Source organism: Balaenoptera musculus, chromosome 12, assembly GCF_009873245.2.
Source record: "Balaenoptera musculus isolate JJ_BM4_2016_0621 chromosome 12, mBalMus1.pri.v3, whole genome shotgun sequence".
NCBI lineage: Eukaryota > Metazoa > Chordata > Mammalia > Artiodactyla > Balaenopteridae > Balaenoptera > Balaenoptera musculus.
This window is the reverse complement of record NC_045796.1, coordinates 62,121,924-62,139,066: the sequence shown is the minus strand read 5'-3', so window position 1 is coordinate 62,139,066 and position 17,143 is coordinate 62,121,924. Positions and strand designations below refer to the sequence as shown.

At 39.1% G+C, this 17,143-nt stretch overlaps 2 protein-coding genes across 2 annotated transcripts in view; one reads left to right on the top strand and one right to left on the bottom strand.

The window, feature by feature from the left end:
* The window catches only part of GPR63 (G protein-coupled receptor 63), a 55,402-nt gene extending 46,987 nt beyond the window's left edge, over positions 1-8,415 (bottom strand). The window contains exon 1 of the mRNA XM_036872255.1: positions 8,034-8,415. The gene's annotated coding sequence lies outside the window, so the exon portion shown is untranslated. The remainder of the gene's footprint in view (positions 1-8,033) is intronic.
* Positions 8,082-9,265, top strand: LOC118905532 (sperm protamine P1-like). Its single transcript, XM_036872256.1, has 2 exons — positions 8,082-8,315; positions 8,889-9,265. Exons 1-2 carry the CDS (start codon positions 8,082-8,084, stop codon positions 8,910-8,912), a joined length of 258 nt encoding a protein of 85 aa, XP_036728151.1. The 3' UTR covers positions 8,913-9,265.
* The last annotated feature ends 7,878 nt before the right edge of the window (positions 9,266-17,143 follow it).

Here is a 17,143-nt window from a genome sequence, read left to right as displayed (position 1 = left end):
TGTAAAGGCACTTAATAACAAATCTCAAAATATTCAAAGCAGAAGGTGAATTATGTAGATGAAATTGATAAAGCCATTGTTATAATTTCTCAGTAACTGAATAATCAAGCAGACAAAATCATTAATAAGGAGTAAGAAGATTTAAACAGCACAATTAAAATTTTCATCTTATGGATACACATTGAACACTGCACCCAGAAACTGGAGAATATACATGATTTTCAAGCTACACATGGGACATTTATTAAAAAGGGAACATTTGCCCTAGCCCATGAAGATAACCTCAAAGAGCATCAGAAGACTGGTATGATAGAGACCACATACTGGGACCATATTACAAGTAGGTTGGAAATCAGCAACAGCAACAACAAACTATGTTTAGCAATGAGAAAACAACATTCTCAAGATGGATCTTGCATCTATGAATCAAAGAAACCATAGCAAATATTTAGAACTGTATGATAACAAAAGCACTACATAAAAATTCTGATAAGCAGCTATTGTGATGATTCAAGGTCAACTCCTTGTCCTCTGATGAGGCAAGTTCACAATTAATGAGCTAAGCACCCAACTTAAGAAATTAGAATAATGGCAGAATAAACCTAAAAACATGGGAGAAAGAAAATAAAAGAGCAAAAAATGAAGGATTTAGGGAAAAAAACATGTAATAGTGATGATCAGCAAAGCCAAAAGTTGGTTCTTTGAAAAGATCTTTTCTTTGAAAAGATATATCTCAAGATTGAAGAAGGAGAGGGACTTCCCTAGTGGTCCAGTGGTTAAGACTCCACGCTTCCACTTCAGGGGGCAAGGGTTTGATCCCTGGTCGGGGAACTAAGATCCCACATGCCCAGTGGCGTGGCCAAAAAATTAAAAAAATTAAAAAAAAAGATTGAAGGAGAGACAGAGAGTGAAAGAGCAATAGACAGAGACAGACAGACAGAAACCAGCAGCATCAGGAGTAAAAAAGAAATGGGACATATCACAGATGTGGCAGTGATTAAACAGATAAAAGGATTATCACGGAAAACTTTATACTTATACTTTATGCTTTTGAAAACCTAGTTACAATGACAAATGCCCCTTAAGAGTGAAATGAATAAATTATAGAATTCATGCAATAAAACACTAAACAGAAACAAAAACAAATTACAGCTATGAACACTGATTAATTTCAAAAACATAACAGTGAACAAATGAAGCAAACATAAAAGTATATAATACATATATCATAATTCCCTTTATGTAAAGTCCTAAAATGACCAAAACTAAAGAATATGTTGCTTTAGAGATAAAGCAAGGGTTGCCGTTAGGTGGGGAATGGGTAAACTGAGGGATTCTAGGTATATCATACTTTTTAACCTTGGCAGTAGGTGCAAAGGTATTCTATTTTTTTAACTTACAAATATGTTTTATGCACCTTTATATGTACGAGGTACTTCACAACAAATATTCTTTTAAAAATATGTAGTAAAATCAGTTTCAAAAGCATTTTCTAAACCTCTCCATGTAAACAATGAACATCCACACAATCTCATGAAAAAATGTACCCGTTCAATCTTTACATGCCTGTTAAATTCCATGCCAAAATACAAAGATATGATTCCTGTTGTTTGAGATATTAAAGAAGGACATTATACTCATCTAAACAAAAAATTCATTCTGAAGTGCTAGAACAGGAAAACACCAGGTACAAAGGGAACAGAGAAGCTCAGCCTGACTAGAGAAAGGAGGAAAGGACATGGTCTCCACACAGTGGAGAAGACACTGTCTGAAAAAAGAATAGCTGGCCCAGAAAATATGTTTGTTTTTGTGTGTGTGTGTGTGTGTGTGTGTGTGTGTGTGTGTGTGTGCGTGTGCTTACTTTCTGTTTCCTTTTTTACAGCCAGCACCAAATTCTAAAAATGAAAAATGTACATGAAAATACAAATGCCATTCTGCAGTCATTAGGGTCATGTCTGACAGCTAAAGACAATGTCAGTCATAAAAATGAAAGAGAAAATTTCTCTCTACATTAAACTATCAATCCATAAGTTTTCACACATGTCCTTTTCCTGGTGTTTGCCCATTTTATACCCCTATATTTGTTCCCGGGAGTGACTATGTTTGTGTGGTAGCCAGAGGGATACTTACCTGATTTTAAAACCTAACTTCTGGCTATGATGAAGTTTTGTATTATCGACAGAGAGTGAGAAAGATAGAGATAAATATATAAAATATAGACATAGAGATACAGAGATAAACACACAGAGGACATTAAGAGTCCAGGTGTTGGCAGCAAAGGGCAGAAAATAGAATCTTTAAATCTTAGAGATGACTATACATAAGGAAACAATATTTATTTACTCTACCACACAGCAATTATGTATGTATCAGTAAATGTGGCCAGGAGGTCAGATGGTAATATAGTAAGGAGACCGAAAGTGAAAAAGAGAGAACTCTCAGGGCACACTATCAACTGCTATTCCTGTTTAGGTGGTAACAGCATTTACAGCTATAACTGGGCCCTAACGGATGTTCTGGTGTTGAGGCTGGACCTTATAGATAAGTCTTTGTAAATATCTAGGGTTATTTCATTTGGATAAAGCCCTAGTCACTCAGGTCAGGGTTCAAATGCTATCTGACTTGAGTCTTTCATATTACACTGACCAAAAAAAACTGCAGAAGGTAACCAAGGAAAGCTATGATTAAATCTGCAGATTTATATTGGGACTAATAAAATGCCTTGAGGTCAATAAAAAACATCATTGCCTTTTATCCCTACCCCAAAATTCTACTTCCAGGGTTTTACTCAAAGGAAATAACCACAGATATGTACAAAAGCTGAGCTTTAAGATATTTACTGCTATATAGTAGCAATTTTAAAACTTCCCTGGTGGCGCAGTTGTTGAGAATCTGCCTGCCAATGCAGGGGACACGGGTTCGAGCCCTGGTCTGGGAAGATCCCACATGCCGCGGAGCAACTGGGCCTGTGAGCCACAACTACTGAGCCTGCGCGTCTGGAGCCTGTGCTCCGCAACAAGAGAGGCCGCGACAGTGAGAGGCCCGCGCACCTCGATGAAGGGTGGCCCCCGCTCTCCGCAACTGGAGAAAGCCCTCGCACGGAAACGAAGACCCAGCACAGCCATAAATAAATAAATAAATAAATAATTAAAAAAAAAAAAAAAAAAAGAAAACCTGTCTGATATTATGGCATCTCCCCAATGAAATATGATACATCCACAGAACAAAATACTATTTAGTATTCAAAATATGTTACAGAAGATCACTCTATGATATGGAATGTGGTTCATCTTTGTATGAAAATTTAAAAGAAAAACATATAGTAAGTAAAGTATCACTTTTAGAAAATGAAATATTATAGTATTTTTCTATATGTATATAAAAATATATATCAAAATGTTAATAGGCATAACTCTCCTTTTCCTTTTTTGTTTGTTTTTTTATTTTTTAGCTTGTCTGGATTTTCTAAATTTTCCATGCGTATGAATAAAGAATAAAGATTTGAAACCTCACAATAGCAACTGTACATGAAATAGAGGCACAAAAATGAGAAGTGACCAACATCACTGCACCTTTAAGTAGAAGCAAATTCAACCAAGGCCTATTAAGGAAGATGGAGGAATCTTAAATTCAAAACTCATAATGTACCATTAAATAACTCAATAATTCAAAATAAGGGGAACACATTTGAAAAGTACTGCTGGGAACAAGCTCAAAGGCGTAAAGAACAGACTTTCTGCTAGTGCTGAACAGTGTGAAACTTTAGAAGTGCAAGGTTAATCAAAAATGGAGCAGGAAGACACTATACACTTCATATATAGCATGGAGGAAACGGAAAAAATAAGCTACAATGATGAAAAGTGGATTTTATAGAAGTACACACTTAGGCAAACATTTTTCCCTCTGGAAGGCAATAGATGCTATGCTTGGAATTAGCCCCTTTCCATTCCAACTCCCTTTGAATCTGTATCTTCCCAGGACCAACTTACACCAGCAGCGGACACACTCAGCCAGAAACCATAACCAACACCTGGCACAAACGTTCACTGATTCTTAGGTAACTTTGAGCTGAAACCCTTATTTTGATTGAAACTTCAAGCATCTTTAAATGCCTGCAAATGTTCTTTCTCTAAAATTACCTATGCATTTGTTTTTGTTTGAAAAAAGACAAGAAGAGATGAAGGCACCTTCCTTTGGAAGGTAAGAGCTGCGATAAAGAATCATGTCCCTTCTGCACTCCCTTCCCAAGGCAAATCCTTAGAAATTTTCACATAAAAAAATTTGCCTAAAATATTTTTAAATGCTTTAATGATATAGATTGGGCTTCGTCAATTGATAGAAAAGAAGTTAACCAAGAAACTTTGGTCAAAAACCCCAAAGGTACATAAAGCTTATGACTACAATGACACATAAGGGTTTCAACTTAAAATTATTTAAGAATCAGTTAACATATTTGCTAGGTGATTGGTACAGTGTCTGGCTGGGGATGTTTTTTAATCAAAGTTGGGCCTGGGAGGATTATCACTCAAAGGAAATACTATTAATAATAGTGTTATTATTAATTTCAAGAGATGACCACTAGATTACCCTACTAACTGCAAATATACACTCTTTTGCCCATGACCTGAAAGCTGTGTTAAAATCCAACATTCTCAACTCTTCATTACATTTTTAATGAATATGAATGAGCTTTCCAGTATATTAAGCTAGTTTCATGCTTGAGTTTTCTGAATCTTCTGACATACAGAAATGTGAACAAATTACTTTTTCCAATCCTGTCCACATTTACTGGCACAGAGGCTAAAAGGCACTACATCCTATGTGTCAAACTCAAAGAGTGAAACAGCTTGCTGTCAGCTTCAAAAACCATTTTTTACAAGCATGGCACACTGCCTCAAGCCAACTAAACACTAAAGCATGCCCACACTGCAAATTATTTGGAATGTTCTCCATGTTTTGTGGTTGCAAAAGTACCTATTTGTGGATCATCCAGTTCAAATCAGGGCCACATCTGACCTTAAACAGAAAATTCCCAGGAAACTGAAACTACAATTGACCAAGAGCCCATCAGTTCTGAAAGTCTGTGATCTCATGTTCATAGTCAAACATTTCAAATGTTATTTTTTTTAAGCTGAAGAGACACAACATAAACTCTGTGAAACATGGTACTGTCTGTTTCAAGTAAACACTAAGAACTCACCCTAAATATACACATCATAGTAGCAAAAAAAAAAAAAGGAAAAGGAAAAAATTGCCATATGCAATAAAGTAAAGGGCATTTGTAGCAAATATAAACACATTTCTGGTAAATGTCTAGCAAATGAAAAAAAAGTCTAAAAAATCATTTCATTTCTAACTTTCATACATATGCTAAAATGCAGCAGCTTCAGCTGTGGAACATGATAAGAAATATTCCAAAGCTTTGCCTATAGTGACAGGAGCACTGTATCATAGGTATTATTTTCCCAAGTATAAATGAGTATCTCTCTCAAATCAAATACTCAAGACATCATTTCACAAATTGGAGTACCAAAACTTACCCAAGGCTTGCCTCCCATGCCTTTGATGTCTACTTTCTAAGACCCAGACCTATGGGGAATGCCCTGAAGGTAATTACTGAAGTGTTAAAAGAATAAAACACTATATTAACAAGCTAAATTTTACCAGGGATTCTTCTACTGGAGGTAAATTACTGAAGCTTAAGAAATGCCTGATTCAATCATCCATTGGTGTGATAATTCAGTCCATTTTAAAAATATGCAGTTAGGATCATTGGCATAAGGCTCCCTGGTCCAAGCCTTGTGTGAGAACAAGAACATGCTGATAAACACAGTATTTTTTTAACTTAACTGATAGTGATGAAATTGCTGAAGAAATGACAAGCTGTAGCAAGAAATGTTTTTAGCTTTTTATCTTTCAGACGTGCTCTTCTTAGTGCAGGAGTATTACTGAGTCCCTGAACAGTTTTCCCTTTTATAGATATATAGAGATACATAAATATACGTATACCCGTATCTATGAATAGATATGGATTTTGTGACATATATATTTGTGACATGTATATGTGATATACATATGAATATATATCTTTAGTTTCAAAAAGGATTACTCACAAAACAATCATCTCAATCAAATAAATCACATACCAAATCTCAAGGTACTCATATTAATCCACACAGTTTTAGGAAATAAGTCACATCCACTTTAGAACCCCAAATTCTTACTGAATGCAGTACTTTCTGGCCTAGAGTCCAGCAAACTTAAGATAAAATAGTAACTGCAGTCAGGGTTTTAAGTATGCGACTTTTTCGAAGCAAATTTTTTTCCAAAAATGCTCAGTTTGCTACAAATTTTCAGAAAATGCTTGAGATGGAGAGTTCTTTTTTTAAAGTTTCAATTCTGGTATATTTGACAACAGAGTGACAAAACCATGCTCAGAGATGAAAACCTATATCCCAAACAAAATGTTATCATATTCATGTTTATTCTGGAATGATTTTCTTTCAAAACTTCCCCACTGCACATAAGTTGTCTCCTACCGTATTCCCTGTCTATTTTGGTAATATATCTTTCCACACACAAACTATATGTAAAGCATATACTTGAGAATTTAAATACTTCATGACACTCTTTTCTTTAAACAAGCCCCCACATTCTATTTTTATTTTTCAAAATAATCTGGATGATATAATCAATTACATCACTACAATTCTGGCTATGCAACACTTCACAGAATATAGGGACTTGCCATCAGCACCTCTAATTTGTCCCTGACATCAGATGTATACAATGTGAGTGAAGAAGACAGAAACAAGAAGAGTCAGCTGTGGTAGAGACCTGGGGGTGTGAGAAAATGGGCTTCCTTCACCCACAGGATACATGAAAAAAGAAAACTTAGCCACTTGGGCAATAAATGTACTTATATATTAGGTTTCATCAAATAATTACACCTACTACATACCACATCCAAGAGTAAAACTGTCTGAAGCAATGTCGCATTATGCAAGAAACATCAGGTTTTATTTATGATTCTTAGAAATACTACTCCTAAAATTAACGGGAGCCTTCTTAATCTAAGATATAATGAAAACCAATAAACAAAGAGAAAAATCTTTAAAAAACATGATTGAAATTTTTAAAAAACATGACTGAAACCTCATCTTACCTCACTGAAAAAAAAAAAAAAAAAACAACCCTGCAGCCTACTACAGGGATCTCTGCCTTTCATAAGTGTTAAGACCAAGACTAAATATTTCATGGGAACTAAACAGTCACTTGGAATACTTAGGTCAGCCCCGGGGGGTAAATTTCACAAAAATGCATTGTTGGGTTTTGTTGTAGTGGTGGTTGGTTGGTTTGCTTTAGCATCCGAATCCTCCAAGATATTTTTTTTCTTTAAAAAAAAAAAAATGTTTCCCAAAAGGGGAGGAGGAGGGCGGACGAAAATCAGTGCAACGCTGAAAACCGACCAAGGCTGAAAGAGCCACAGCGCGGAAAGCTCACCCACAAGTAAAAGGTAACATCTCAGGACCGGTGGAGCTCGAAGGAGCCCTCGGACTTGGGCAAACGAGGTGAATTTCACCTCTGAAGAGTGAGGAGCCCACAGTGTAAAAGTTCAGGAAGATTCCATCCCCTGCCTCTCACTCCCAGCGCTTAGCATCTCGAGGGGAGAGCCCGGCAGAGAGAAACCCGGCACCGGGGGCCGGCCAGCAGCGGAGCGGTTTCCTCGAAGGCCTCACCGCTCGGGCGGGCAGGGGACGGGGCAGGGGGCGTCGGGAGGCGAGGCGAGGCGGGACCCGGGGACACCGAGTCCCGGCCGGGCCCCACTGTGTGGCGCTGGCTGCCGAAATCCCTCTAGTCCAGCTGCAAAAACCTTCCCGAAAACCCCGAGCTTCTCCGGCACAACTTCGGTCTCACCAGCCTCGTCCCCCGCCACACACTCCGCCCAACCGCACACCCTTCCCACCGCGACGAATCAAAGCGCTCCCCGCGGGCGGCTACCTGTCCCTGGGGCCGGGGACCCCAAGTCTCACCTCATACAAAGGGCTGCGCGCGGGCGCCTGCTGGAGAGCCCGGGGATCATGGCCCCAGCCAGTCCCTCCCGGAACTTTCCTGACATAGCACTTCTCTCCTCTGCTGCAGAAAACGACGCTTCGAGGCAGAGGAGGAGGAGGAGGAAGAGGAGGCGGGGATGGCTGTGGCGATCCAGGCGGCGGCGGCGGCGGCGGCGGCGACGGGAGCTGGAGCAGAAAGTGAGGAGCATCGCGGCCGAGCGCCGCCGCCTCGCGATCTGCCGAGGGGTTCCCGCCCCCAGGGTAACCGAGCTCCCTCTTAAAGGCGCCGCGTTTTAGGACGGGCGGCGAGGGGGGAGGAAGCAAGAAAATAAGGAGGGAGCCTGCAGACAAGGAGAGATTCCAGGGGCCAGAACCTGGGCTGCCCCAGCTCTCCGCCGGGTCAGGTCGCCCCTCGGCCTGGGCCAAAACAGGGCAAGTGCTGGGACCCGGCACCGGCGGGCCGCCCTCGCCGTTGGCTTGCGCCCAAGACGGTATTGGAACTTCGCCCCTTCTCCTAACCGCCCCCATCCCCCTTAGGGGCTTGTCTTCCCGCCTCCACAGAGGCACCGCCCACACCTATGCCCCCGAAGCCCGTGTGCGCCGCTGGAGACTGCTCAGTGGAATTGCGTTTTCTCCCGTGTTTCCTGCTTTTTCTTCCTGTCTCCAACACAGTGTTGAGAGTCCCCCCCCCCACCCCCAGGAGTGCAGGAGACCGAAAAAACTAAAGACCAGCTGGGGCCCCTAGACTGACCCCTGATGGTGTCACTGGTGTGTCAGGGGAGACTTGCCAAATGCCCTGCTTTACCATGTGCTCTGTTCTCTTCCAATGGCCAGGTGGCCTCCAACTGGACGTTTTGAACTATTGACTTTCATCAGCAAAGACTGGCTGTGAAGATCACCAAACTGAATTCAGGAAGACCCTTCAGAAAAGATACCAACCTTAAGATCAAAATGATACTGGGAAATACTGCTTTCAAGTGACAAGTGATACTGTTTTTCCAGCTATCATCAACATTTGTGATCACTGCACAGCGGGATATGCCCAGTGTGGCGATGCCCAGAGACACAGCATCAGCAGCTGTCAACACCCTAGGAAGAGACCACAGTAACAGTGGGTGTTGGTGTGGGCTTGTTTTTCTACCTCTTGACTCCAGCTCTTGCTTCTTCTTAGTACTGTGGGACCTCAGCACAGTCTTTGTGTCATTTGTACCCTGCCCCGTGTCCTCTGGCTGAGGTGGAGGTGGACAGGCAATTGAAGATTAAAATCCAGCCTGGGCCTCAAAGAATGGGAGTGCTGGGCAGGTGGGGACTCTGAGGGAGAGGTATTTTGTAATACACACAAAGGCAGTCACATCACTTCCCTAAGACTGGACCTCATTTTTTTCTTCTCCTGCCGCTTGCTGTTGTGAAACAAGCACATGTTAACTTTTGGAGGAAGACACCTGGAAGACCACGCACAGAAGGTTGGAGAAACCTTTCTTACCAGATGGAGAGGAAACAAACATTGGGCTCTGTAAAAACAGGAGACATGGCCCTGTCTAAGCAAAGGATAAGATGAGAGAGGAGGTTAGCAGTGAGCAAGAGTGAAGCTATGCTGGTTTTATGATAAACTCCTGTATAGTCAGGATAGTTGGATGTAATAGGTACCCAACTCAAACTGACTTTTGAAAGCCTACAGCAAAGGAGGTTGAAATGTATTGGCTCATATGCTTATAAATCCCAAGAGTAGAACTGGCAAAAAAAAAAAAAATGCTTTTTAAAATCCTTGATTTTCTAGAGGGGTGGGATAGGGAGGATGGAAGGGAGGCTCAAGAGGGAGGGGATATGGGGATATATGTATACTTATAGCTGATTCACTTTGTTGTACAACAGAAACTAACACAACATTGTAAAGCAATTATATTCCAATAAAGATATTAAAATAAATAAATAAAATGTTACTTTAAAAAAAAAAAAAAGCTTTAAAAAAAAAATCCTTGCTTTTCTCCAGGTGCTCAAAGAGTGTTAGGACTCTGTTTCTCTTCATATCGTGGTTGTGCTTTCATTGCACTGGCTTTATTTTCTCTAATCAGGGCCTAGACCTACAGCCCCAGGTTTTCCCCCTCCTCCCACCTCCTTAGCAATTGGTCCCATTAACAAGAAAGCAGGCCAAGCAATGAGTCTCATTGGACTTGCTTAGCTCCTATGCCCATCTCTGAACTAACCATTATAACCATGGATTGGTATACTTGGTATGATAATAAACAGGTAAAGTCCATAGATGGCCTATTCCCCACACCTCCCATTCCCTAACACGCACACATGCACGCAGCACCTACCTCTCTGGCTACTCTGCCTATAGCCTCTGGTTCAGAAGAATGCAAGTAACTGACCCAGCCAGCCACATCCTTTCACCTCAGAAGCCACTCGGAAGGGCCTCAGTGATGTTAACAAACCACTTGCAAACAAACAATACCTAAACTGTAATCGTATTCAATAATTTTTTCCCTAAATCATGCTACCTCTGCCTCCACACGCCCCCCCCCCAACCCCACATTCATTGTTAAGGCTTGTGTTATGATGTGATCAATTCATAATAAGATAAAGAGTCCATGGATATTTCTTGCTACCCATATATTCATTCAACTTGAAAAAGAAATGTGGCCTATGAATAATCACATATCAGAATCCAAATGACCCAGGGCCCAATTCCATTTCCAAACTCCAGTAAGTTCTTCTTTATCTTTTCAGAGATAGCACAGAGGAGTTTATATTTTGCCTACAAAAACTGCCGAATAATTTCAGCCTTTTTTCTTCCCACACAAGAACTTTTCTTTGGTTGCTCATAAAAATGTTTAATGTATTCTTCACTTCTGTATTTATAGAAGAAGTTCATAGATATTATACACAAATAGACTTAAAAACCTGGAGGAAACTTTAGGATTAACCTAAAACAGCCCCCTTCGTTTTAAGGAGGAAGAAATAAAACGTAAGAGATTGACTTGCCTAGGGTCACGGGACAGCTTTTAGCGTTTGTGATCTGCCCTGCTCTGTGCTAGGCACCTCAAAAAGTATAGAAGCAAAAGCATGCAACATGATCACTGCCCTCAAAGAGGTTAAATTTAGTCAAGGAGACATAACCATCTAAGATATAGGACAATTACAGAGCATCACAGTATATCACATGATTTAGTGTAAAAAAAAAAAAAAAGTGTGATGAGCTCTGCGTGTTAGGCACTGAAATAAGAGACACAATGAGCTAAAGCAGTCTGGGAAATGCTTTTCAGCCAGGAACCAACCTGATGGCCTTTTAAAAATGCAGAGAAAAAAAATAATGGTTTTCTAGGTAAGAAGAGAAAATATGAGCAGGATTGAGGGGGAAAAGATCTTGCCATGTGTTTGGAACTGAAAGGAAATCTGCACTGTCATGGTTTATAAGAGTGTTTCAAACTGCAGGTCATGAAATCATTTTAGTAGGTTTTGACTAGTATTTTTTTAATTAAAATAAAAAATATTAAAGTGTATCACACTTAATAAGATTATTTGTTGAACTTGTGTTTCATTATCTTCTGTGTTCTAAGTTATGATGTAAATTTCATTTCATACTTCTGGTCACTTTCAACAATATTTCAAAACACATAGTTCTGAATCCAGATAAAATGAGTGTGAAACTCTTTGTAGCAAAACAGTGAGTGAATAACATCTCTCCAAGCATCATTTTCCTTATGTGCAAGAGATTTCCAGCACAGTCTTTTGCACAGAGCAAGACCTATAAATTGTACCTCTTATTTGCTGGCTAGATTGAAGATTTTCAGCCCTGGCTGCATATTAGAATCACCTAAAGAGATTTTTCAAAATACCAATGCCTGGAACCCACCCTCAGAGACCCAGACTCAGTTCTGGGGTAGAGTCCAGGCATCAGTAAGTTTAAAAGCTGCCCAGGTACAGTCATGGCTGCAAACCCATGGGCTGGACCCATAACTGAACACATCTAGCACCTGAGAAGCATGGTGATACGCTGTCTCTCTTCAAGGGGCATAGTCACCTTCTTGATTTATGTTTCTAATTCTTTACCAAGCAATAGATAGCATACTACTTAGTCAGCAGAAATCTAATTCTTTCTGCTCTGAAAGTCCTCAACTGTGGTGCAATCCACATGGCTTATCTCAGTCAATAACACAGCATGGATCCTGAGTCATAATCTCTTATGTGTCTCTCCACATGTACAATTTATGGTCAGTTATCAGCATACAATAGTTTCTGGAGGTGTTAAAAAACGGTGCCACCAAAAATTCCCTAAGGAAGAAGAAAAGGGCTAGAAGCAAATGGCATTGGAAATCCATAAGCTAAATAATTAGCAAATGACTCATTACATTTCAGCTATTTTCAACCTGATTTTTAATAGTTTAGCTTCTAAATATAGTAATTAGTGATGTGCTTTTTGTAATTTTACATTCAGTAATCCCTAAGTGTTCATATCTCATACATCTTCCCTTGTACAGTCAATTCCTTTGGGTACGAAGCAGGAGAAGCTTTCTTCAAATACAGATTGTCCAAGAGATTCAGAACCACTGGTATTCTGCCTAGTCATTTTGTCTATGTAGATCTTGACTTTTTTTTCTGGTTGGACAAGGGAAATAAATGTAGCATAATTTTGAACCTTGCCAGTGAGAGAGAGCAACTAAGTAAGAAAGAAAAAGAAGAAAACTAAACCCCAAAATCCAACACCCAGACATTATGTGTGTCATGATATGACAAAATCAGTACCCAGAACCACTATAAGGTCTTCTTGCCTGAATCTGAATCTAATCAAGCCTCTAGACCTAATAAGAAATAAGAGGGACAAAGGATCAAGTTTAAAAACCACCTCAAGGAAGCAATCAGTCAAATCTAGAATGTTGAACAGTCAATAAGAAAAATGAACTTGCTTCTCTATCAAATCAATAGCATGGAAAAGCAGGGGACTAATTACAAAAAAGTGAAAGAGATTTAAGAATCATAATCATGAAATGCAATGTGTGGACTTTTTGTTCTCTTTTGACCAAAGCACCTATGAAAAGAACCACTGGGACAGTCAGGAAAATCAGATTATAGACTAAGTCCAGTATTAGGTACTATAAATGAATTATTCTTAATTTTGTTAGATGTGATGATGGCATAACAATTATGTATAAAACAGAAATGTCATCAGAGGTACATACTGAAGAATTTTGTAATCCTGCAAAAAAAAAGAATGGAAGGAGGAATAGATAAAAAATGATTGATAATTTTTGAAGCTGGGGGACAGATACATGGAGGTTTATTATCTTATACTTCCCATTATTGTGTATATTTGGAAAGTCCCCTAATAAAGTTATTTTTAAAAAAAAACAAACCTTGTCTTTGATGTATTTGATGTTGACCTTTTATTAAAATCCTTCTCTTGGTTTTGCCAATAGGGCAGTGATAAATATATGTCAGTGTGGGCCTTGGTGCATCTTGAGTATCTTTAGAAACAAGGATTTAGGCTCAGAGTCTTTTATTATAATATTTTTGGCCAGTATTTACTGGTCACATTCAAAGCATTGTTCAAGTCCATGCACACTGGAGACAAAGCTCCAAAGCCAATCCTTTTGCTAAGGGATCCCTCAGGGGCATAGGGTTGGACAAAAAGAGGGCCTCTGTGGGAAGACTACTCAACTACCCAACACAGCTTGCCCTCTGTATTACAGGTGCCTGCTCTACAAGTGTCTCTGTGCCCCAATAACTATCTCCAATGACTAGCTTTGGCTGCCTCCACCTTGGAATGTCCATGGTAAAGTCTACAGGTAAGTCCATAGAGACTAACTGCCTGAATGTTCCTATTTTTCTGTAAGCTGTAGTGGAGACATGATCTCTTAGCCTTTTCCCTGCCCCCACTTTACCCCATCACACTATTTCCCACCGCCTAGAGCAGGTGCACACTCACACATGAACATACGGACACACACATACCAAGTAAACATTGCAGTGGTAAGATGCAGCAGGCCAAGACCAGTGAGAGGAGATAGAAAGCAGCCATTCAGCCTGCTTTCAGTCTATGTCTTAGGCCAGTGTTTCTCCAACACTGGTGTCTGGATCTCTATTGGCATATGATTTCACTTTAGAAGAGGGTAACCTTTACTATGTGTATTTAATTTGTTATGAATTAGAAAATATAACAAGCACATCAGTCTCCTGGGTATTACTTCTTTAGATGAAGCTAAGTTTTAAAAAATATCAGTTAAAAAAAAAATCAGTTAAAAAAAAACCTAAATGAACAAAAGTACAGCTACTTTGAGGCTATGACCAAATTTGCAAAGGTGTTTCATAAACAACTAAGAGTTTTGAAATTCTACCTTTATCTACAGAAGCAGAAAGAGGCTTCACAGCTCACACAGTGCTAGCCCAATTGAGCAGGAGCTTCACTAGAAGTGCAGGGTAGTGTAGTAGGTAAGTAAATCCTTTGGCATTTAATAATCACAAGTTCTACTTCTAGTGCCACCATGATGAAGGGACACAAGGCAATTATTTAACCTCTTCAACCCTCACTTTCTTCATCTGTAAATTGAAAATAAGAATGAAGTGTTACGAGTATTAAGACATTCATCCAAAACACTTAACAGTCTCCAACACAAAGTTAATGTCAATGCATGTTAGAGCCATCACTAAAGGCACAGAGTTTGTGTTTTCTAGGTATTCTTTTATCTCATTCCCTTTTAGAAAGTTGTGGAATAATATGCAGCTGATTTGAAAATTTTCAATTCAGAAATATAACTAACAATATTCAATGTCAGTGTCACTGACTGTGAGGAGTTTTTTTCAGCATGAATTTTTTAACAGGTGAAGTGGTTCTTACCCTGCTGATAGTTAAGTTTATCACCTTTTATCTCTCTCTCTCTTTTTTGTATTTTGTGGGTTTTTTTGGCTGCGCTGCAAGGCTTGCAGAATCTAAGTTCCCCAACCAGGGACTGAACCTGGGCCCTTGGCAATGAAAACATGGAGTCCTAACCACTGAACCGCCAGGGAATTCCCATTTTATCTCTTTTGTAATCAATCACTCGTTTTTCGTACAATTGATATTTTTAAAAACAATTATACTTGGCCCTTGCAAAGAACTTTTAAAGAATATTTAGAAGTTATAAAATCTCAGTATTTTAGTTTTTTAAAAAATATAATAAACATTTGGTTGAGTTAAAAGGAATGTTGTTCAACTTTTTTGCTTTTCTTGAAGTAAGCAAAAATCCTCCATTTTAGAACAAAAATCACAAAAAGAAAACAATTATTCTCAAAATTAGTATATAAAATCATTTTGTTTCCTTATTTTACATAATTATTTGACATATAATATTCACCTTCTGAAGGTTTTCTGCTGATGTTAGATATGTAACTTTTATAGATAATGGGCAAGCAATAAATTAATATATGAATAGAAATTAAAATGTTGAATAAATAATATGTAACATATAGATAATGGACAAGTAATAAATTAATATATGAATAGAAATAAAAATGTTGAAATAATAATGTTGAATAGCCACTGTGGTGGCTATTAAAATGCACTCAACTGTCCTGCTGGAATCCACATCACTGCCGGCCTAAAGATCCACTGCTGCGTTCATTGGGGCCACACTTCCCTAGGCCTACACTCAGCCAATGACAGAGAATGGCTGGGGAAATAGTGTGGGCCCAGTCCTGCACACCTGGGACTCCTCTAACATGTAACTTTGGCTCCAGGACTCATCATCAGCCTGGCCAAACTTTCTCAGAATTGTGCTGCAGTCTGAGATTCTTTATAGCCAGTCCTCCTTCCTTCCCTCTCTCCAGGCACAGGTGTGAGACCTGCATCATGCTCAGAAGTCTCCCCCTCCTTCCTCTTTCCTCTTCTTTACCTTTCACTGACATTTCCACCAATATATGTGGCAAAACTTATCCCATCTTGGTGCCTGCTTCTTGGTGGGCAAAGACAAACTCAGGTAACATGAATTTGACAGTTAAGAAACAAAAATAAGAGCATACTTGAGATTTAATTAGAAAGGGTAGGGAAGTTGTAGCATAGCCAGCCTAGGGACATGAGGAAATAGTGTATACTTCCTTTTCTCAATACAGGAAGACTTCCTTGAAGGACCATCATGTACATTACCTGTGAAACAGTGAGAAGCCATCTGCAACTTTGAGAAAGGTGTGACAATAGTTACAATGAAGCGGAGACCAGCATTAAGGACTGCCTGGAAAAGAGAACTAAAGATGTTAGCCACAGGAGAGAGAAAGATAAGAATATGAAACAGAATGCAAATAAATGGAAAGATGTCCCATGCCTTGGATTGGAAGAATTAATGCTGTGAAAATGGCCACACTACCCAAAGCAATCTATAGATTTAATGTGATCCCTATCAAAATACCCATGACATTTTTCACAGAACTAGAATAAATAATTCTAAAATTTACATGGAGCCACAAAAGACCCCAAACTGCCAAAGCAATCTTGAGAAAAAAGAACAAAGCTAGAGGCATAACCCTCCCAGACTTCAGACTATACTACAAAGATACAGTAATCAAAACAGCATGGTACTGGCACCAAAATAGACACATAGATGAGTGGAACAGAATAGAGAGCCCAGAAATAAACCTTCACACTTATGACCAATTAATCTAAGATGAAGGAGGCAAGAATATACAATGGAGAAAAGACAGTCTCTTCAATAAGTGGTGCTGGGAAAACTGGACAGCTACATGTAAAAGAATAAAAGTAGAATATTTTCCCACACGTTATACAAAAATAAACTCAAAATGGATTATAGACCTAAATGTAAGACCTGAAACCATAAAGCTCCTAGAGAAGAACATATATAGAGCACTCTTTGACATAAATCGGAGCAATATTGTTTTTTTGGATCTATTTCCTAAGGCAAAAGAAAGAAAAGCAGAAACAAACCAATGGGACCTAATTAAACTTAAAAGCTTTTTCACAGTAAAGGAAACCATCGACAAAATGAAAAGAAAACTTACAGAATGGGAGAAAATATTTGCAAATTATATGACCGACAAGAGATTAATATACCAAATATATAAATAGCTCATACAACTAAATATCAAAAAGAACCCAATCAAAA